Here is a 24,017-nt window from a genome sequence, read left to right as displayed (position 1 = left end):
CACTTAGATCAAGATAAGGTCCAGAGGTAGATTCTTGTGAACAGAGTGCTGGAGAGTCTGGGTTCATAATGGGCTGCGAATATATTGGACAGCTGGGAGACCTTCAGCTTCTCAAGCATGTCTTCACTCCATAGGGTTAGTCATACAGTAAACTCCCAGTCAGCAGTAATTTCAAAGAGAATTTCCATTTATTAACGTTATTCTAAGGCACATTTATGATGCTCATATGTTTACCTGCGACATGATAGTTCTCCCAGCCAATACTAGCAGCGCTACCCATTATCATCCTTTACACACTTGTCATTACAGCAGAAGGTAATGCAATTTGTAGCCATGTTTTAGTATACATATCTGAAGTCTGTCTACCACCAGTCCTCTGTTGGCTAGGAAGATTCTCAATGCAAGAACTAAAGCAAAAACATGTTGCTTTGGTGTACTGCAGTTGTGGAAGGGTTTCTCTCATGCGACCAACACACACTATTTCCCAGGTTTTCTGCATGCTTGTAAGAGTATTAGGTTCATTTCCATTCAGAATGGAAACACTGTGTGCAGGTTTAGTTATGTGACTATGAAGAAGGCTGTGTTCTGATCTTTGAATGTGGGTTCCTGGTTCAGCAAAGTTTCAGGAACTGCAGTTTTATTTATTTTTTATTTGCATTTCGTATGTTAATGACACTGTCCATAGCTGAGACTGTAGCATACAGTGATAAAGAAAATGTAAAGGTGAATGTATCCCTGTACTTAATTAAGTACCATACTATGTAAACATGTGGAGCAGTAGCTCCCTTATTTCCTAATCTTCAGCTCTGTAACCTAGCTGCTTTACCACTGTGGGAAGAAGCACTGATGCCCACTGGACAGGTCACTGGATGGGCGCCAGAGCTAGTCTATAAGTCTCTTGTCCCCAAATGACTAGAACTCAGATTCTCTGGTCATCTGGCATGTAAAGGTGGTCTATAAATGTTGCATTGGAAAGGCAAAGGAAGCAGTTGTAACATGATGTGGAGAAATGTTCTGGCATTTTCTGAAGACACTGAAGATAATTATGAAAGGTCTAAGTCAAGATAGCTTGTCTCCAGACCGAGGTATAAAACTGGGGCTTCTTAAATATGAAGCCAGAGACCTCCCCACTCAACCATAGCATTCAGTCAAAGTTATGTTGAAAACTATTTAGATAAGATCTCTGAATCTGCATGAAATATTACAAGGCGGTGGATAATAGTTCTGTAATATTACTAAATTAAACATGTTTAGATGGGCCAGACATATAGCATGCACACTGGTGTTGAAATATGCCTACACAATTTTATAGTATAGACCACTATTCAGTTATTCAGTATTGAGGGTGTGGGTTACCCCATGCACCGCGACCAGTTTGATCTATTGTGCGTTCCCCTTTGAATTTCTACTGTCTCCATACCCTACCGGTACTGGTGCTTGCTATCGTTCCCTTTCTGCCAGCGAGGTTTCGGCCTTCTACTGGCAGTGGTATCTGATAGTCCCTTTCTGTCAGTGAGGTCGTCCCTCCTCTGGCAGTGGTACCTAAGCTCCCCCATCTACCAGAGGCATTGGAAACTACTTGGATGGGAAATTTGCCTAATTTAGCTCAGAGGTCTCCTAGAGACATGAGGTTCTTTTACGTGCCGTAAATCTACGACACGGGACCCACGGCTTGAAGTCACTCCTGGAGGACTTGTTCCCTGAATTTTTCCACCCTTAAAAATTCCATGACCTCCGCCGGGTTTGAACCTGCGTACCTTGAGTCATGAGGTGGGAACGTTACCCCTAGACTACGGAGGCCACTTGATCTATTCATAGAAGTCAGGATAATATTAAAATTAGTCTTGGAGAAAAAGAAAGGGGCGTGAAAGTGTAGACTGGAATTGATCAGTAGGGCCCTCTGTTCACTGGTGTGTTTGGTATTATTGGTTGTGTCAGACCTTCAAGTTTTACTGCCACAGAATGGATGTGATGACATAAAGAAGAATCCTGACATCTGTCTCCTGTTTATTATCTTTGAACAGACTGGTCATTGTGGTTGAAATGGTACACTCCTTCAAATTCTGGAGGCACCAGGTTCAAATCAAAGCCACGAGACCTGCTGTCCTGGGGTCCTGAGTGGTTTCCCAAAATTCGTCAAGGACAATGCCTAATTAGTACTTCAAAGTACAACTGCTTTCTTCCGCATCCTTTCCAAATCACTATTCACCAACAAATCATTTCTCGCTATCTAGTTTGGGCTATTGAAAGTAAGAAAGTTGTCCCTGCACTTAATTTATCACCATGACATGAAAAGATATTGGGGAGCGGAAGTATAGCTCCACCATTCTTAACCTCTACACTATATGGAGGTGAGTGGTCAGCTTCACTCCCCGGCCGCTTTACCCGTGGGGAAAGAGTCCCAGAGCGGGTCTGGACCATGTGGCGGAGAGAAAAATCCTTGCCCTTTCCGGGAATCGAATGGCGGCTCTCCAGCCCGTGCTCCGTTGTTATACCGACTGAGCTACCCCGGCCCCTAATGAAAGCGTTGTTAAATAAAAAAAACGTTTGAGCAGTAGATTTTATCAATAAAGTAACTCCAAGACAAATGCATGTTGACAACTCATAAAGAATGGAGAACACTTTCCAAGTCGGCTTGGCGTACGAGCGGTTTCCCATAATCCGGGCATTAAACCGATGAGACCTGTGTTTGTATTGAATGAATCATACAAAGACCCTCATGCAGTTCAGACCGTTCAGACTGAGATCGATACAGTCCTACGGTGTATACGTATGTCGCCTGCGACCCCCATGTGCTGCCACCTTCGTTTCCTAATGCGTAATACGATTACAGACGAAGAAATTAAGTTTGTGTCCTGTATCGAAAACAAAAGACGAACGTCACTTTGTTCAATTTGCCAACACGGCGCCAAAATGGCGTCGACCTGATTTTTATGCCCTAATAATCACTTAAACCTATATGAATACATGCATGAAAAAGTTCCAAAATATGCAAGTAAAAAGTTCATACCGAATATTAAAATGAATTTTACATTATTTTAAGACCAACAAATCAACATTTAAGTCAATTTTATGTAATCACTGAATGATTCACTTGCAATGAAAAGCTATGCTTAAATACAAATCATGCAACAAAGCCAACATTTTTCATTACAATTTAAAAAACCAATGGCGCTCTCCAAGTTTTCAATTTCTCTTCTGTTACAGTTCACAATTACTAATATTTTAGGTTTTCCATAGCTAGTCGCTTCCTATTGTCTCGTAAGATGTCCTTATAGCGGGAAAAACTTCATTCAACCTCACAGGAGCTGAAGGGCGCATGTACAAAAGCCGCTATCTGCTCCGCTGTTAGTGAATTTTTACTTGGTAGTTCAGTGCGTTTACCGGCTAAAATTTCTTCAGTTTCACAAATTTGCTCATACCCTGGGTTTCGTGAAAGAATGCTATGTACTTTTTCCTTTATTGCTTCACTAACTCTTCTAGGAATCGAATTCAATTTGGAAACAGTGGTTTTTGAGTACACTTAACGTTTGGTACAAAGTAGTGTTATTATTGCTTGCCTCCAGTGAGGAAATGGCGGATGGAAGATAGGAGAAGTGAGTAGATATATAAGAAAGATTAGTTACTAGTTCTGCGTTTTTTAGTACATCTTGGGCAGTTTGAATTGATGCTGCACTTTCGGGATCAAATGTATTCACGACATTCCTAACTGTTACTGATTGTACGGTATAATAACTCACTGCTCACAGCCACATGCCCCAGCGCGTTAAAATTGGTTCTGGCGGAAGTCGAACGTTTGGTGCTACTGCTTAAGGCTTCTTTTTTATGTGGTGCTCTAACAAATACCTTCTTCACAGAAGACACCAACTTGTCAACAAGCGGAAAATTTTCACGAATTGTTTCTGCAACACGGCGCAACCCACGGGCAAGTTGAATATGTCATATTTGGAAATATAACTTTAAGGGCAGTACCGGCTTTGATCATATAACTTCCGGCATCAGTCGCAAAGAGAAATACGCGCTCATACAGAATGCCATTTCGCCATTATAAATTCATGGAATAGATAAAAAAATTCGGAAACTGCGGAGTTATTTTGGTTTCAAATTTCTCTACCACAAGAATATATGGGATAGACTGTTCATTCTTATAGGGATCCAACTATAATATTTGCAATAAACCGTCCCTCACAGTCTTCTGTTTCGTCGATTGATACCCACACAAAATTATTTTGAAGCTTATCTCTAATGTTTTTAATTGTAAGATCGTAACACTGCTTCACGTAATTTTTGCGTACAGTAGATTCATCCGGCACTGTGCGCTGTGTCACTTCTGTATGAAGTTTCTCAGAGTAGGACTGGTTAGTTTCCACAGAGGAATATCTGCCGCTAAAAAGGCTTCGCAAAATTCAAAGGAGAACCGTAAATAACTAATTAGAAAATTCACTAAGCAATTTTTGAACAGGAGCACTTTTAATATTCCCCTTGTATAGATTATTGTTCAAATGCTGTAGCACTTGAAAGCGTTTTTCACAACCAGCTGTTTTTTCACACTCTCGGCAATAAAGAATTTTGTTATCCGCTGTTATCATCTCTCCTTCGAACTCCCGCTGATACAGCTGTAATTTAGTTTTCTGACTTACAAAGAGGTGAACAAACTTAACCACAGAATTAGAGTTGGGTGAGCTTCTTGGTAACTTCGCTGTGAACTAATATTTCACAAACCTCTTGGGATAACCCAATAATAATGGTTTATTTGAACTGCGTAGTGACACTTCCTCCACTCCAGACATTTTGATTATACCGCCACGAGTCGGTCGTTAGGGTCTCGTTTTGTGAGAACAGAGTGTACCACATGAAATTGAGGTTCATATTAGAGGCAGGAGACCATGGATATTGCGCTTCCTACCTCTTATCTTCTCTTCCAGGGTTCAAGGAAGATTGTGTGATGCTATCTCCTAATCTTCAATCACAAGAGCGATCTCTTCTTCCTTTTGCCATGCCATCGATTGCAATGGCGTTTTATTCTCTCCTTTTTTGTTCTCTATTCTGCACCTGATTCCTTTCTGCTTCTTTCCCTTTCTGTTTTGTTCCTGCAGTGTTCTCTTCATTACACTGTGCATCTCTTTCCCTCCTTTACCTATTCGAACACAAGTACAATGTGATAACATACAGCCCTGTACAATATATAATTACTGGGTTTTTGGAATTCTTCCATCGTCCAGAATTCTAGGTAACAGAGGACACTCTAGGTAGTAGAGGACACGACGTTTCGGAAACAGAATCTGTTTCTGTCTTCAGGTGAGACAGGAAGACACATACTCAGTTGGGCCCCTTAGAAAGAGCTGATCTCAATCACTGGAGATTGAGATCTAGTGTCTTCTATTATCTGGAGTGTCCTCTATTACCTAGAATCCCGGACGATGGAAGAAGTCCAAAACCCCAGTAATTCTGTGTGTCATCCACCATCGTAAGAACCCTTTAGAATCTACTAGTCCTGTACAAGTTCACGGATATTTCGAAGGATTATACTCGTTCTATCTTCAGGGTCAAAGATTACGAGAATCAAGCAGCCAGCAAGAAGCAAGTACTAAGCCAGTATAATATTCTATGTCTCAAAACATTTTTGAGAGTGCGTAATCGTCAGAGAGCGGCGCAGAACATTACATCTCTGTTATAAATTTAAAAGGTTTTATATTCGGTACACGGTGGGAACTGAAATCGCCACGCCGGAGAGCGCACTGAGCACACAAGGCTGCCTGCTCAAATTGTGACGTCATGTAAAAAATGCTTTAGACAGAATATACCTTGAAATAATGCAATGTTCTCCTCTATATCCGTAACTATACACCATTCATGACCAACTTGCCTTTTTGTAAAATTACTATAAGCTCTGAAATAAGAAGCTTCGTTAAACAACCGAAACACTCATTCATCCACCTTCCACCTGTCCGTGTAAAAGCCATCCCTGTAACAGGCCATGGAGGCCCATATAGTTGTGAGACGTTGAGGGTTTCACATTATCTAGACAATCGGCTCACAGATGGCGGTAAAGGTGTCAGTAGTTATTCATTTTTATAACCTCATATAAACAAAGTAGTTTCTTCCAACGACGGTTTACAACGAAAGTCTTCTTACGCGTTTCTTCTTGTCTTCATTCAAGCCGTATATTTGTTTCAGCGCAGTTTGCTTGATTTAGCCCTTTAAAGCATGGTGGTAAATATGTGCACCACATGATTGAACATTTCAAATCTTTACATTTTGCCCACGAATATATTTATTCGCTTCATTTGACTCTTACAATAAATATCAATTATTTTCTTAATTTTGTTTCCTGTGAGGTAGAAAACGAATTTTCAAATATTAGTTAGATGAATTGCAGGCGTCAAAGGGTTAAATGTATTACCAAAACAGGAACCGAAAATCGCGAAGTAGTGTGTAGCAACCTGCGTTCTATCTCAGCCCGGTGACTGGTTGTCTTGACTGAGGTTCGTGCTTTTACTCAGTTCTGTATTTTTGAACAAGCCAAGAGGCGATCAGAAAAGTCTGTCACCCACCCGAGATTCGAATCAGTACGTCCTGAATGCAAGTATTATCTTGCTTCTACTATCCTGAACACACAATAGATACCCGAAATGTATAGACGTCAACCTTTTTTTAATATGGCGACGCCTGCGCCGTCCGTCCCCATTGCACTTCGTTATATGAGATTTTGTATTCATTTCGCCGGAACGCTAGTGTTGCTGTCTCGTGGTTTCTAGAGTCAGGTTCGTCCTGAAGACTCACTGAATTTCTGCAGACAGTAGATGAATGTAGGACGAGTGATTGCAACAATCTGCACCACAATTACAATACAAACTATTACATAATTGTATCGTTTGTGACAATGTTATGGGCTAGGGCTGGTTACGGAAACCTGTGACAGAGAGCACCACCCACCTCTACCGGCGGAATTTGTGCACAAATTGAAACAATTGAACGCAGAACGTTGTGATAAGTTCATGTCTCCGTTCTCATAGGATCGTAGTGGCATTGTCTTCGTGTTCCAGCATAATTGAAACAAACAACTGGTAAGTCTTTACTGTCTGCTGTTTTAATATCACCATATATATATTAAATATATTTTTACATTTAACCAACATTATTACGCAAACTAAACATAAGAGATAGTGAAGGGGAGGGAGCAAATCGAAATTCTAGATTCCGAAAGATATATTCGATTTTTGTTTATTGTTTTATTTAACGGGGCCTTATCAATTGGATAACATTGACCTTCATTGAAATTCTGATAGCATATGTTATTTTCTGTGCAAGAGTTCAAAGTACGAAATCTCGTATACAGCATATGGCCATTCATCGATGACATTTGGATAAATTACAATGATACACTCAAATTCATGAGCCTCTTTTTGCAGTTCCAGTGCATTCAAGGTGTTCTTTTTATGAGGCCTAGTTGTTTGATTATTGTTGAATTATTGAGAGGCTCAGTTATGGTTCAGTTGCAGTATTTATGTTCCTTTACCGTCGAATTAAAACGCATACTGATATGACAGAAAGCGATGAGGTTGTCACAGGATGGACTGGGTATTTTGAATCAGCAAATAAACTGTTGCCTGTACAAAACACAGCCCCACGAGACAGTGTAATTTTTTACATTTAATTGACTGGATCATTTCAGTTGTGAATTGTCTGTGCTCTTATTGTCCTGCAGTATTCCTCCTGATAGGGATTCATGTCTTTAGAATCTAAATAATAAATATCTCGCGATGTGGTTTTGTATTCAAGATCAGCCTTGTGAGAATCCGACCATTTTAAAGATGTTTTAGACTAGTAGGAAAATATGCAGCAACTCACTTTCATGGTGTTTAATATGTTTCTGAAATTACATAAATACACAATAAGAAATAACAGCAGCGAAGCCCAATGCATAATGTTAACAACATAAACGCACCGTCAAAGTATCTCATTTTAGTTGTGTCTTCCTTTATTGAAGATTAGCCATCTTGAAATCAAGTATCTGAACAGTGATTCTGATAATTTTGGTAGGTGTTGTTTGAAGCAGTACATGCTGATTGCCTCACCGCTAGGTTTGTGTCAGCAACAGACGAAGAACAGGTTGAATGGGGTATAACATAACGGTCTAAGAAAACTTGTCTTGCAGAAATAGAGCGTGCATGAAAGGGTAGTGTTACGGACTATTCACTTCTCATGAAGGACTCGGAGGCTGACACGTTAACGCTTGTGGCTTGCGTTCGGAGGGGCCCGGCTCGAATATTGGCCGAGACACAGAGTTTCCTGAGACCTATCGTGGTTTTCCTCAGGTCATACAGGCTAATTCTTGGATATTATCTCAAATTATTACAAAATTATTTCTTTCCACATCCTTCCGCATCAATCGCTAACTGATCGTCCAATCACTCGGCGCTATAGTGTCTAAGTTAGGCACAGCGTCGTTAAATACACACCCGAGAAGCAAGTCTGCAGGTCTCTGCTCCGTAGAGGTGTCTTCATAGCTACACTGCAGCAAATTGTGATGTTAATATTCAGAGAGAAGAACCAGAAAAGTGTAAGATTTGAGGCTTTCACGGCGGTGACTATGAAGAAAGCAGTCTTCTGGGATTTGGCACCGTGTATATGTGGTGTTAACCGACGTTTCGGAGGAACGTATCGCCTCCATCTTCAGGGTAGGAGAAAAAAATATAAGAAATCTGCAAGCGAAGAGACCGTGAGAACCGGTAAAGGCAGACTGTGTGGAAATATATGGAGGCGATACGTTCCTCCGAAACGTCGGTTAACACCACATATACACGGTGCCAAATCCCAGAAGACTGCTTTCTTCAACCAGAAAAGTGTTCGTATTTGAGACACATGGACCTGGCACTGTATTCATCTCACATACGAGTATTGCTGTTGCTGCAATAAAGTCAAGAAGACTGAAAGTTGACTGGACATGTAAATTCGATGACGGAAGCAGGAAATGCATGCAGAATTTGGGTGCGGAAACTTCTTGGAAACCAGTCGCTCTGAAGGCAAGAAATAGATCTAATATTAAGAATGGTCGTAGGTTATGAGGATGGGAGGTGGATGCAGCTGGCTCAGGACCACGTCCAGTGGTGGGCTCTGGAATTTGTGAGTAGCCACTTAACGCAGTGACCTCTATCTCATTCCGGGCCCAGAGATCGATCCGGTAAAGCCCCATTACTCGGGCAAGGGACAACGTATGCGGACAAGAATGGATTATCTCGAACATCATAGTCCAGCTAATAGTTTCTTAGCTAAGCACGAATTCCATTATATTTATGGACTTCCAATGTTAATTACCGTGTTCAGAAGAAACTGCCATTGGTCGCTATCTTAAGCCAGCTCACTGCAATCCATACCTATCGCTTATCATGACCGTAATATGTTGCTATGTTTGCCACCTGGCTCAGGAGGTGTCAGAGGAGACACACGGAGACATGATGATGGCAAAACCCATAAGGGAAGCAGCCTAGCAATGAAACTGCAGGCCGGGATAATCCATTGCGAAAGCCTCCGCACTTTCAACGAAGTTAAGTCGGTGGATATTATTATCGACTTTGACAGTATCCCTGTGGTTTATCAAAGGCTGAAGGCAGAAGTTTCGCTTTTAGGTAAATGACAGATGTGTGTAGATACTCGATAATATCGTCTGCTATGTAGACTACTACTGCTGGACAAGTGTAGAGGATGTGTGTGTGTATGTGGTGTGGGCGCAATCGCGCCTACAGAACTCCACGCAGTTCAAACTCTTCTATTCTTCTTGTTTCCGTTTTCACTTCACGTTTATTCTTCCGTCTGTTCTCTCTTTATCTCTAACGTTTTGTGGTGTACATCGTATTTATTTTTCATCTTCTATATTCTCTCGTGCTCGTTTTCTTTCCTTTTTCCACATTTATATTTTCGTCTTCACTCTTCTTCTGCTAATATTATCTTACTTTTATTCTTCACGTTCTTATAGTTCTTCCTTCCTTATTTTCTGCACCATTCAATTCAGGAGCTACAAATATTCTCACCCACTTCTCTCCACCACCACGTATAAGGAGCTAAAGCGGTCGGAGCTTAAATCTGGCTATTGCTGGGGTCAGAATACATAGAGCTTTACCACTATGCCCCCAGATGCCTTCATGACTTGGGTGTTTATGCGCGCCGTCAATTTTATATTTGTCTTCAACTTGAACTTTAAACATCAGTTAACTAACACAATGGATCAGAGTTCTAGACAAGCTCATAGTCCTTAGAATTACTGGGTTTTTGTATTCTGTCCGTCATCTGGTGTTATACAGTATCGTCAGAAACCTATAGTCTCTCACAGTCGATTGGCTAGTTAAGAGTTTTTAGCGTTTCGTGGAACCGGGAGATTCATTACCGTATTCACAAAGGCCCAGAATCAGTTCCGATCGTGAGTCAAATAAGACCAGACCACAACATCCCATTCTATTTATTTAAGACCCATTTTAATATTATCCTAAAATCTACATATAGGTCATCAAAGAGGTATATTATCTTCTGGGTTCTCGACAATAATTACATATTCGTCATATTTTTCGCCCTCCCATTCTTGCTACATGCCCACTTGCCTCATCTTCCTTCATGTGGTCCTCCTATTAGACTGTTTCGTGAAGCTCTTCGTTAGGTATCTGCTTCCAACCTGCCGTTACTTTCTCAGTACCCTGACGCCAAACAGCTTCAGTCTATATTCTTCCCTTAAGGCGAGAAACGAACTCGGCTCTTTACACTTTACGCTATGGGCCGTTCCCGGGAGGAACTAAATTATAGGGTAAAGTGTGAACAGTTGAACTGGTCTATCTCCCTAAGAGAACAACATAGACTGAAGATGTTTAACAAGAGGGTACTGAGGAAAATATTTAGACACAATACGCAAGATGGGAGCCGGTGTAGCTCAGTCGGTATAGTGACTAGTCTACGGGCTGGACGACCGAGGAGTCGGGGCTTGATTCCCAGTAGAGACAAGAGATTTTTCTTTTCTAACTTCCCGGCCGGCTCTGGGCCCACCCAGTCTTCTATACAATGGCTACCGGAGGCTCTTCCCCCAGGGATAAAGCGGCCGGTGCGTGAAGCTGACAACTCACGTCCCATCTAATGCCTAGACTAAGAATTGTGGGTTAATAATTCCACTCCCCATACGTCTTCATGGTGTGGAGCTAAATTAGTTAAGCCCAGGGATAATTTTACCTTACCTGCATAATAATATCTGCACGTCCCGATTGTCACAGAGCGTGGGTGTGATATTCACTTCATAATAACTGCTTTCTGTTATGTCGATTTGATTTAAGAATGTTTTTATTAGAAGGTGTCATGAGCGTTGAGTGGACGGACCCACGGACACACGCAGTGGCGCGATCAATATTCTGCGTGAGGAAACTGTGTCTCTCTGACAGAAATCTAGCCGAAGAAGGCTTCCCCTCCGGCCAGCCCCTCTCAATCTATAGAGTTCCCAGAGACGTAGGAGGCATCATCATCATCATTGTCATCAGATAGTGAAGTAGATCGGTAACGTCAGAATTAGGAAGGTACTGGGTTCTCATTAAAAACACAGGACTCTTCATAATTGGCGTTACATACCCAATATATCGCTTTAGTCATAAAATGAACATGCCCCCGTGCTTTATACTTTCCTCCCCACAATGTGATGAAGTTGCCGTTATGTGAATGGATTAAGCATTACGCCATAAAACGTGTGTGGCAGTGGAGGTATAGCTTTACCATTCTTGACCTTGGCACTAAATGGAGGTGAGTGGTCAGCTTCACGTCCCTGCCACTTTATCCCAGGGGAAATGGATCCTAGTATCTGCTGGAGAGGAGGCTGGATGGTTCCCAGTGCCGGTCTGGACAATGTGGAGAAGAGAAAGTCTTGTCTCTTCCGGGAATCGAGCCCATAGCCCGCCGCTATACCGACTGAGCTATTGTGTAATAGCCTCTTCTAATGTAGTGAAACGTGTGAAGCCCCACTTAAAATATGAACATTCTGCCCGGAAGAAAATTTGGCTGAGAACGTCACACATTGATTGGACAAAGGAATGTTTCAGTTTCTTATTTTGAAAATGTATGGGGGATTGGCGGTATAATCCACGCATTCTTAACCTCAACACTAGATGGAGAGGAGTTATCAGCCCCAGCTTGGGAGTGATAATGGTCAAAATTGCAAGTATGATAATTTATAAGTGGGTCGCAATCCGTTGCATTTCCATTTGGTGCCCCTGGGTATGTTTGTTGTGTTTATTATTTTTAAATTTATCATGAAACGACGCTGTCAGGATAGAGACTGCATAGCGTCGGATGAGAACTGGAGCTGCCCCCGGCATGCATAAATTATGTAAATTTGCAAGATAAATATAGACTGCCATGGCATATACATGGACAGTGCGTAGGGCCCGCCCAATACGGGAAGTGCGTCTATCTTCATATATATCCCTGTTTCTTTGCTTTTATTTCATTTTCTGTTATTTCTCCCTGCTCGTATGCTTACTCTTATTTCTGACACCAGTTGTTACGTGTACGAGTGACTATAGACGGGGTTTGGATTGGCGACTCGATTTATTGGCCACTTATACACTCATGACTCGCAACTGCATTTTACAGTTACACACACATTAGTCTTCTCAGTCTGTTACAGTCTTCACTAGTCGTTGCCTAGTAGCGGCTTCCAACGGCGGACGTCCCCTTTATTTTCCCCATGCCTCAGCTACCAGCTTCTAACAGCAACAGCTCACAAGGACTGAACTGCAGTTCCCTGCTTAACTCACTAAATTACCAACCAACTCATCACTTCCCTGCACTGAACTAACTCTCACTAATTGTCCTGCTTATAACATCTCGGCACGGACTGAACACAAAACACCTTTCCTCTATTGCTGGTCAATTGATGCATGTTAAGTATCTGTTGCCTAGCAGTGGGCGTCGTTACTTAGCAATGGGTCTACATGGTGCAGTATTTAAAATAGAATGAATACCGTACATACCCATTTTTTCAAGAAAATAGAAACAGATGGGTCGTATAGACTGAGTAAACAGAAAATGCAAAGAAATAACACACACACTGATACTAAAAACTCGATATTTGGTTTCGTCCCACAAACCTATCCAAATAGAAAATAACCACCCCCTTCCACCCTCTACCATACGAAACCCTCGGGGTCACGCGGTAGCTATATTTGGTTGAGGCACTTTGCTACAATCATGAAGGTCGCAGAATCGAATCCCGGTAAGGTCATTGGATCTTTCAATTAACGTAATCCTTTCAGCCACACTATGGCCCTGAGGTCGACTCAAATTCTGACAGAAATGAGTACCAGGAATTTTCCTGGGGGTAAAGGGCGGCCGGCCATTAAGGCTGATAACCTCACAACCATCTGTGAGCCGACGGTCTAGAAAATGTGGGAGCCTCAGCATCTCACAACTCTACGGGCAACCACGGCTTGTTACAGGGGTAACTTTACCTTTACTTTTTACCATACCCCCCTCCCCCTCATTCCCGTCATAACTCACCTACCTCGTATTAGTACTGAACCCAACATTCAGACTACCCAGACATGAACCACAAGCCAGCCGGAACACTTCATGCTTCAAGAAGTACAACCATAAACACACTATCTAACACACAGATAGTCACAGACTGTAACCCATGCGGTGTTATCATTAGAGCAGCGTCGCGACAACTTCACGCGACACAGCAACCAAACAGCGACTCCTCCACGCAACAGTCCACGAGCGGCATACCCGAGGAATGATATGCATCTTAAATTTGATGTCAATAATTTTCAATAATCGTCTTAATCAATTAATATTAATTTTAACTTTGAGGACCTTATGATAAGTTTAACATCAAAACAGAGAACAACCCTACAATATGGATCCATATTATGTATAAGTTTAGCATTTAAGATGAATCAGCACCTGATGTTGACCCATTTTTTTTTTCCTTGGCACTACAGCTCCAGTGGGCCTAGGCCTACCTCCATGAACTTCTCCGTTCACTTCGGTTTTTCTCGATCTTACACATTCGGTAGGACTCCTTAGGCGGGTGATCAACTCGTCGCAAGGCCTCTACCTGTACACAAACACAGAAAAACGCACACACATAAACTAAACATCCATGCCCTGAATGAGATTCGAACCCACGATCCCGGTTTCCAAGCGAGCGAAGACAGTACATGCCTTAGACCGCTCGGCTACCGTGACCGGCTGTTGACCCATTAGGGGTCGAAATATATTGTGCCTCAGATATACGAGCTTCGTGTAAATAGGCCATCTCCATATTTTCTGTAAGTTGTTGTGTTGACTGAAATAAACATTTTTATGTATGCGATTGCTAAAATGTTTGTTTCAAGATTCAGAATGTTTGGTATATGACACCACACAGCTTTGTAGAGAGACACCAACGTTTCGAAGGAAACTGCTTCCTCAATCGTCAGATCAGAAGAGGGCACCCGGACCTTCCGAAACACGGAGCCTAAATACTTAGCTTCAAGGCATCACATAGCAGAAGTACCGCCATGAGAACCTACACACTTACTTAATACTGCGCCTGCCTTGTTTTTTTTTTTCGTTTTTTCGACGTTTCGTCCATTAAACCAAGACTTATGACATTAAGACAACGTTAGCTAGATTGTGTTCCGGATATCCGAGTTCCCAGATCCATCAGTGGTCCGCATATGCTTACTTTGCATATTTTCTTCAGATGTCCAGCAGACCGACACGGCTTGTCTGCGTTATCAGCACACTATAGTGGCCATCTTGAGTACTGAAATCTGTGCCTCTCAATACTATTTGGTTATATACCGTGATCGAATTAAGTTCTGGCCCTCATTCCTGTTCTCCACGTCATCCAGACCGGCTCTGGGGTCCACCCAACCTCCTATCCAATGGGTACTGTGACTCTTTCCCTCGGGGTAAAGCGGCCGAAGCGTCGCCTCTAGCTAGTTCCGAGGTGAAGGAAGGTGTGGATCTATACATCCATTCCCCATACACCTTCATGTCATAGTGCTTAATTAGTTGTGGCGACTGGAAGGATTAGATCAACTTAAAAATCAAATTACCTCATCATAAATCGAATCCTCGATCGTCCGGCTTGTTCGTATTAATATGTTAATTGTTTTAAATCTTGAATTGTTTTCTATACAATTTATGACTCGCATTGGGTCTTAAACTATTAACTTATAGCCTAAATAAGGCTTGGGATGTGTTTGTTTCCGAAGTGCTGGAACGTACTTCTGTTCACGTAAAATTGATGTTTATATTACAACAGTTCGAATTGTAGTGGAGTTCTCAGGAACGCACTAGACTCGTATGAACGGCTTATAGAAGATTCTGCCTTAATAACAATTTGATATTCTACTCAGATCTCTCACCACACAACATTTCAAGAGCCCGTACTAACGGCGCTAGTGTTCCTCAAATTTCATAAGTTCGCGTGAACGCCATGTTTGTGTTATTGATCCTAGGGAATTAATAATAATCGAGGTTGGTCCACTCATTCATTCTGGTCGATTTTTCGATGTTGGCAGGATCTATGCTGCATAGTGTGGGAAATGAATTGGAAAGGATTTGGAGGGAAACGGTAATGAGCTAATCAGAGTACTGTCCCGGTCTTAGCGGCCTCCGTAGTCTAGGGGTAACGTTCCCACCTCGTGACTCAAGGTACGCGGATTCAAACCCGGAGGAGGTCGTGGAATTTTTAATGGCGGAAAAATTCAGGGACGGGAATTCCCGTGTCGTAGCTTTACGGCACGTAAAAGAACCTCATGTCCCAAGGGGACCACTGAGCCAAATTCAGGACATTTCCCGCCCAACAGTAGTCTCTAACGCCTTTGGTAGATGGGGAAGCATCGAGATACCGCTGAGCCAGTAGAGACTCGCTGGCTGAGTAGGGACTGATGGCACGCACCAGTACCGGTAGGGAATAGAGACTGGTAGAATATCATAGGGGGACGCACAATGGACCAACAGATGGTCTAAGTGCATGGGGAAACCCACCCTCTCCAATACAATTCAATACAATACTGTCCCGGTCTTTGCCTTGAGGGATCGAGAGGAAACCTGTGAAAAAAGCTCAAGATAACAGGTGTCCCGGTTGAGATTCGAAGCGAGCACCTCCCGTGCCCAAGTCCAGAGTGTGATCGTTGCGCGAACCTCTTGTAAAGGTTGACTCACTCGAATGGCCTCGCGTCGTGGAGATGCCTCATGCGGTTCACGAGTTGTGGGATTTGAGGTCTTGACTGTGGCGTTTGATTGCAGCTTGCATGGCTTGCTCTTCCGTCCTGAAGATGGCGGCAGTACGTTCCTCCAAAACGTCGCTACACTTCTACTAAACTACGCGACCTATCACAGCAGGAGAGACTATACTTCACGGTTCACATATCAGTACAGAGGCAGAAATATGGTGGTAAAATAAAGCTATCTTATTGTATGAAAACAGATATAAAGAGATAAATTTGTCGCTGTGCATAATTAATTGAACACAACGCCATGAAGGTCTGTTAAAGGAGTGGAGGTATAGCTCCACCATTCTTGATCTCAGCACTAGATGGAGGCGAGTCCTCAGCTTCACTCCCTGGCCACTGTACCCCGGGGGGAAAGACCCTAGGTACCCATTGGATAGAAGGCTGGGTGGGCCGCAGAGCCAGTTTGGACCTCGGGAGAAGCGAAATTCTATGCTCTATTGGGAATCGAACGCCGGCCGTCCAGCGCGTTGCTATACCGACTGAGGTATTCCGACTCGTCTTACTGTATATTCAAGAAAAATATGTTAAAATGGTTCTGAATGGCTTTGTGTGCGTGACAAACAGATTCCGTATTGGAGGGCATTATTGGCGTAGGAGAGATCCAATTAGGCGCTGAGAGTCCTCAAGTTCTCGCGCCCTATTGAGAAAGCAGCAGACTCTCTGTCATCACAACAATGCCCGGAAAGATCTCCAGTAATAATCATGTTTCACGTCCAACTTTCCTCGTTGATATCTTCACGTCAATCCACATAGGAGTTCCCGTTGTTACCCTTAAAGCGTAACAGAACCAGAAAACGGCCCATTGTGTCCCGAATTCTCATAGCATCCAGTGAAATGAATTTGTTTTCTTGACAACATATAAATGACCAGGACATCCCGTGGGCTCCTAAGAAGAAATTCGTAGAAAGATTTTGGAAAGGAACCATGGAAAGTACTCTAAATAGAAAGGCAACGGAAGCAAGTTATAAAAGGTCTCTGAAATTCCGGTATTGCCCAGGAACAAGGGAAAAAGGAAGACTGTAGAACCAAACGTGCACGGACAGCAAAACATTGCACGAGATTGAACAAAATATCGGGAAATGCAAATATGAATTGAAGAATTTTTTTCTGATATAGAATATTATGATTGGAAATCATGATTGAATTGGAATAAAATAGGAAAGAGTACTGAAATATGAGGAAGGAAGGCGAAGAGATGTTGCAAGACCTAGAGTCGGATGGCTCTCGAACAATTATGCCTCTCCGTTACACTCAGTTGCAGCACTAAATTATTGTACACGAAATACAGAGGCCTTGGGTTTCCTGGAGGGGAAATGTTCATATGTTGTTAGTGGACGTTGCTGAACACGAATCTAAAGGATAAAATAATTTAAATTAACTCCTGCTTAATATTTTTGTGAATACACTGATTAATGAAAGAATCTGTTTGTAATAGAATGCTAAGGAGAATACTGGAGGAAGGTGTTACATAGGAGAATGGAGATAATTACACAGCGAGGAGCTTCGTAGTTCGTACATCACTAAATATTCTTAGGGTGATGAAATGAAGTAGGCTGAGATTGCCGGGATATGCAGCATGCATGAACGCGATTATCAGCCCCCTCCCCAAGGCAAATTCTTCAATAGTACTTAAATCAGGCCTTGACCGCTTCATTCCAAATCCTTTCCAATTCATCTTTCATTAGTCATACAATTATTCAACACTATGTAGTCGCCATATTGAAAGTGTCGTTAAATGACGTACTGGAAAAATTCGGTAGGTGAAAAATGCATACACAACTTGGAAGACCTAGGTGTAGATGGTAGGATAATATTGAAATGGATCTTAGTAAGACCGGATGAGAGGATGTAGATTCATTTCTGTCTTCAGATGGAGTCACATTACCGGTTCTTGTGAAATACTGAACCTCAAGTTTCTTAGAGCTCGAGGATTTTTGTTTTGTTTTTCTGACTAGCGAAGCAATTGCAATTTCCCACGGAGTTAGATAATTAGGTGGTAAGGTGAGATGGAGAACGCGGTGGAGGCTGCCATGTTGGTATGATCTCGTGTCGTTACAGCTGCTGTTTGTTATTGATCTCTTCTCTGCCTCTCGCCTCCACTGGATATTCTTCAAAGCCTCTACGGTGGGTCGCGAGGCCTGACCCACGGCGCAGCGACGAGGACGTCATCTCCACAGGAATACACTAGTGTCCACGTGAACCGGTTCCTCATATTAGCACTTCAGGTCGCACCTCACAGGAAACACATTACGTCTCCTCTACAGAGTCCTGCCGGTTAAAGCTGTTCAGGGAAACAGCCGCTGTTTACTGTGAGAACCGTACAACTGCACACTCTGTGGGCACAACGCAGAAGTTTTGTATTTTAAAGTGGGTGGTACATATATCAACCACAGACATTTGAAGGGTTAAACTTATGAAACATTAACTTTTTTTGTGATTTATTTTAGGGCGCCATCAGTAGCTAAATTGTAAACATGGAATGACAGGGTGGTCGATGAATGATGAATTGGAAGGGATTGTAAGAAAGTGGTCGTGGCCTAAATCGAGGTTTCATTTTCCAGGAGGGACTGAGCAAGTCACGAAATCCTCAGGATAAGCAGTGTCTAGGCCGATATTCGAACTTAGGACCTCTCGGATAAAGGTCTAGAGCGTTATCGCTATGCCAACCCGCTCGGTTTGGAGGATTAAATTCAGTTAAATGATAGTGTCAAGTTTGTTTCCCACCTCGTAGTAAACGCATTTCGTGTCCGTTATAAAGGTAAACCGATTAATGCTGTTTAGGGAAATAATCGCTGATTACTGTGAGAATGACACGTAACACATAAATGCACTTACTGGGTAGATTTAGACCTTTCGTGGCAAAGCAGATGGCACATGTAATTGTTACTGTCATTTACATGGCTAGACCATGAAGTCGGCCCTGTAGCTAGAAGAAGAGGTTCCAGGTAGAGGTGAGTTGTGAGGGATGAGTACCGGAAGAATATTGAAAATGATATCTGGTGAGGCGAATAACATCTTCAGCGTTTCAACGCCTTGTAATTAGGAGAGAGTTAAACGATTCGGAAGAATGTATTTCCCTCCATATTCATGGTCGAAAAATAAGGTAAGCTTATCTTGTTGCCTGCTTCTACTTGTTTCTTACTTGACTTTTTTATTGATACAGAAGAGAAAGTGATATGTTTCTCCGAAACGTTGGACTCTCACAGAACTACACGTCGTCACAACCCAGAACACCACACTCTTCATAACGATTACCATGAGGACCTCAAATCCAGAATCTAGTAACTTTCTGACCATGACGTAACGGTCTACGTCACTAAATCACAATGGCGTACCCACGTTCCTACAGTAGATGGAGTATATTCGATGTCACCTTCAGTCTGACTCTATCGTTGTTTCTTTGCAGAATATGAGGAGGACTAGACATCGGCTGAGGCGGGAACGGTGGCAGGTGACATGTGGTCTAGTGCTCATATACACTCTGGTGCTCCATGTGGCCTCCAACGGCGGCGCCATTGATGTTACTGGCATCCCCAGTGCTGCCCCCACAGACGAAAAGGTTAATCACTTCTACCAATTTAAATATGAAATTAGAACTGACTTAGTTAATATTCTATTCTCTACCAGAATTTTCTCCCCACATAAACCCTGTTATATTGTAATTTTTATGGCAGCATAATCTGTTACATCGGGGGTTTCCACATTGGTGAATGTATTATGATTTTGTGGGTTATGACGCTGTGTGGTCTTCAGGTATCAACTCCCAGACAACCGTAATCAGGACATTTTTTATTTGATGCCATGTCTCCCATTTATATTCAATATCTCTTCAAATATATTATTGATTTCTTTTGTGAAAAATGCCTAGGAAAAGGAGAGAGTAAACCACTCAATTACAAAAACAAACTGAGCATTTCAGTGTAGTGGTAGACCTGCAGAATTGTATTCTTGAGGTGCTCAGTTGAATCCTGGCTGGGACTGCCCTGACTGAGGTTCTTCATGTTTTCTTGAAGTCCCTTCAGGCAAATTTCGGGATACTACTTTCATTAGGCAATGACTGCTTCCTTCCACATCCTTTGCAATCCATTGCTCACCAATTATACTTCCATTGAACCCTATCTACTATGCAATCTCGACGGCGTTCTAAAATAAGCCACAAAAATGAAGAATGCCGTCTTCTGGGATGTAGCGCCTGCTCACTCTGGTTCCTCGCTCGCTGATTTTTATACCCTGAAGATGGAGGCAATACGTTCTCCGAAACATCGGTTTACACAATATCTACACAGCGTCACATCCCAGAAGACGGTATTTTTCATGATCACCGCCGTGAAAATCTAAAATCTTACAAGCCACAAAAAGGTCATAACACTTAAAGAAGGAAGCATAATACCGCCATTTCCATGTAAAATAAGCCACAAAGATCACAATACTTAAAGAGGAAAGCATAATTCCTCCACTCTCATGTAAAATACATCGCAAAAACCACAAAACTTAAAGAATAAAGCATAATTCCTTTATTCTAAAAAATTACACTTTCTGGCAAATCAGAGTAAGGCTGTTGATGGCCCTGTTCCCTTTAGTGCCTTCAATTAACTACATACATCCAACTTACCAGCTGCTGAATGTTATGCAGATTAATTGAAAAGTTAATTGTGAAATGTGAGTGGCTAATGGTTTGGAAGAAGGCTGTTGTGGTCCATTGAAGACAGTATATTCCAATATTCACAAGAGGAGAATGAATCTTAGCAGAGCCAGTACAGATGATTTCCTTATGCTACATTGCCAGGCCATGAAGATGTAAGGTGGAATGGCGGTAAACTCCAGACTTTTTTAATTTGGTTCTAAGTGAAAGTCAGCTTCATGAACCAGCCACTTAATATCTGGGAAGATCTGTAATGCCCATTAGCTAGGAGGTTGGAAATTCGAAAACTGGTCTGGATGTAATGGTGGCAAAGACAAAAATTTCTGCCCAATATCATAAATGTAAGTTTGATTGTCCAGACTGAAGCCTTGCACTTTACTGGCAGGCTTGTCTCAGCTCTTGCACAGTGAGTAACATGGCGAAGATTGAAACTGGGTATCTCCTACGTTTCTGATGTTATATGAACCTGTTCAGTAAAATTTTGTTTTCTCCCTAGGCCCCTGAAGAAAGTGCTACCTTCAGTGTGGAGAGCACATCTGTTGAGCCCACAAAACCTGCTCACCAAAGAGGGATCCCTACAGTGCATCCTCGCCGACAGAACTGCACGCCTCCGGCTATAGAGCAGTTTCCTGTGCCCCTTATGGGTCCAAAGGCTCGAAAGTCAGGAGGACTCATCATACATGTCCTGGCAGCTGTATATACATTTCTGGGACTTGCAATTGTGTGTGATGATTACTTTGTGTCTTCATTGGATAGAATATGCGAAGGTAGTGATAACTGTTTGCAGAAATTCCGGATCTTTTACATCTAGTACTTCAGAAAGGTTAAAAAGTTAAAGTTGTCCCTGTGCTTAATTAATTAAGCACTATGCCATGGAGATATAGAAGAGTGGAGGTAGAGCTTCACAGTTGACCTCAGTACTAGGTGGAGGTGAGTGGTCAGCTTCACGCTTCGGCCGCTTTACTCCGCCGAAATAGCCACACGATATCCATTGGATAGGAGGTTTGGTGAGCCCCAAACCCGGTTTGGACGCTATGGAGTAGAGAAAAATCTCTTGCCTCTGTCGGGAAGTGAACCCCAGTCGCCCAGCCCGTAGTTTGTCATTATACTGCCTGAGCAATTCTGACTATATCTAGTACTTCAGACACATTAAGAATGTGGCTCAGATGATCTTATTTATGTATTTATTTATGTTTATCTTTATTAATCTAGTGATATATTTAAATTTTCCATTCATTTGCTTAATTAATCCTGTTTCTGTGTTTAATAATTTGTTTACATGTTTATTGATTAATTAAGTAATTTGTTTATTTATCGCCTATTTAACTATAGTGTCAATGGTCTATTAATTTGAGATCCTCTCCTGGCATTTGCTTGGAGAGATTCAGAAAATCCATGAAAACCTCAGTCAGGAGGGCAACTCTTTTGGCTGAGATTTGAACCCGGGACCTGCCAATACAAAGTAGAAATGAAATTAAATACTATACATGTATTCATGATTTCATTATGTAAACACTAATTTTGATCATAGATTATCATCGAATTGTGCTACATATATTACATTACACAGAAGCAGTGCTGAATTAAGCACCACATCATGAAGTGTAGGGGACCAGTGGTATAATTGTACACATTCTTAATCTCTGCAGTAGGTGAATGTGAATGATCAGCTTCATGCTATGGCCATTTTACATTTGCCAGCATGAATCTGAAAGCTGTCCTTGAATGAGTGGCTAAGATTTTTTGGTGAGAAAGGAGGAATTCTACTATTCTTTCCAAAAGTACAAGTTACTAGAATGGAAACAGACCTTTGAATCAGGCACCAGGATCGTGCATGTTTTCGGTTTAGAGAGTATATGCCTAACCAACACCAGAATTGGCTGAATCTCCAGTTTTCATATTCATGCTGGTAACTGTACCCCCAAGTAAATAGCTCCACGTACAATAACGGATAGAAGAATGATGGGCCCCAAGGCTAGTCTGGATGCTGTGAAGAAGAGAAAAGTTCCCTGTTGGAAAACAGACACAAAGTTGTTCATCTGTAACACAGTCACTGTACAAATGATGTCACTACACCTTCACAGAGTCCTTGTTCTGTGAGATGCTTTCCGTTCCTCTGTAGGCTTTGGTCACTAATTGAACATCATCAGGTGGAAATCATACACAGACTCACACAAAGACCATTAGAAATGTCAACTGTTTTATAAGTTGTCACTGTAATGCTTGACATCCTGGATCCACAGAAAACTTGAGCAAATCATAACTGATATAATATTTAAACATTTTTGAGAAATGTATGTGTAATTATTTTAAAATGTAATCACATGTTATCCCAATTAAACAGGAATTTGATCCTATGATGTAACATTTCTCTATGAGCCTGACTGCCTGGCCATGTGAATGTTGCAGAACTCAAACTGTCTCCTGATGTGGCTGGAGCCACTTTCATGGCAGCAGGATCTTCTGCTCCAGAACTGGCAACAGTGGTCATTGGAGTGTTCTTTGCAAAAGATGACATCGGTATCAGTGGAGTGATTGGGTCAGCTGTCTTCAACATCATGTTTGTTATTTCGGTGTGCGCGCTGTGTGCTGGTACTGTGTGCCATCTCAACTGGTGGCCACTTATAAGAGACTGTTTCTTCTATGCACTGTCCATCCTAGTTATGCTCTTCACCATCTACAATGAAATGATATCATGGTATGTGGATCACTGCCATCTGTTGTTAATTTCTTGATCCCATTACTAAATACAGGCCACTCACACACAATGGAAGGCACATGGTGTGGACACATTTGCTGCCATTGAAACCTCAAATCTGAAACATTTGGGAAACTCTTCTACAGAATATTGGTTGCTCTTGCTCTTCATATTATGTAGCTTATGTAACAGTACAGAATGGTTCACATTACTGGCACTGATTCACATAAAACTAAAAAATACAGAGAGTAATAAAAACTAAGAATATCTTTATTTGACATACATTTAATGATCCTAATTTGTGAACAGTGAATCTGAAAAGATTTGGAAGTAAGTGATCATGGCCTGAATTGATGCGATATCCAGGAATTTGCTTGGAGGGACTGAAGAAAGCCATACAATTATCAGTCAGGATAAC

The 24,017-nt window shown here is 42.0% G+C and overlaps 1 protein-coding gene across 6 annotated transcripts in view; it reads left to right on the top strand.

The window, feature by feature from the left end:
- The first annotated feature begins 6,701 nt into the window (after positions 1 to 6,701).
- The window catches only part of LOC111861380 (probable sodium/potassium/calcium exchanger CG1090), a 32,525-nt gene continuing 15,209 nt past the window's right edge, over positions 6,702 to 24,017 (top strand). Inside the window, exons 1-5 of one of the 6 annotated variants that reach the window (XM_033750297.1) lie at positions 6,702 to 7,067; positions 18,318 to 18,568; positions 19,666 to 19,818; positions 21,398 to 21,668; positions 23,311 to 23,599. In XM_033750297.1, coding sequence (XP_033606188.1) covers positions 19,669 to 19,818; positions 21,398 to 21,668; positions 23,311 to 23,599 — 710 coding nt within the window. In that variant the 5' untranslated portion in view covers positions 6,702 to 7,067; positions 18,318 to 18,568; positions 19,666 to 19,668. The other 5 variants (XM_023845897.2, XM_023845901.2, XM_023845898.2 and 2 more) reach the window with 5 other exon arrangements.

The sequence above is a fragment of the Cryptotermes secundus genome, unplaced genomic scaffold, assembly GCF_002891405.2.
Source record: "Cryptotermes secundus unplaced genomic scaffold, Csec_1.0 scaffold289, whole genome shotgun sequence".
NCBI classification, from domain to species: domain Eukaryota; kingdom Metazoa; phylum Arthropoda; class Insecta; order Blattodea; family Kalotermitidae; genus Cryptotermes; species Cryptotermes secundus.
Note: the sequence above shows the minus strand (reverse complement) of the source record. Positions and strands in the feature narration are given on the sequence as shown.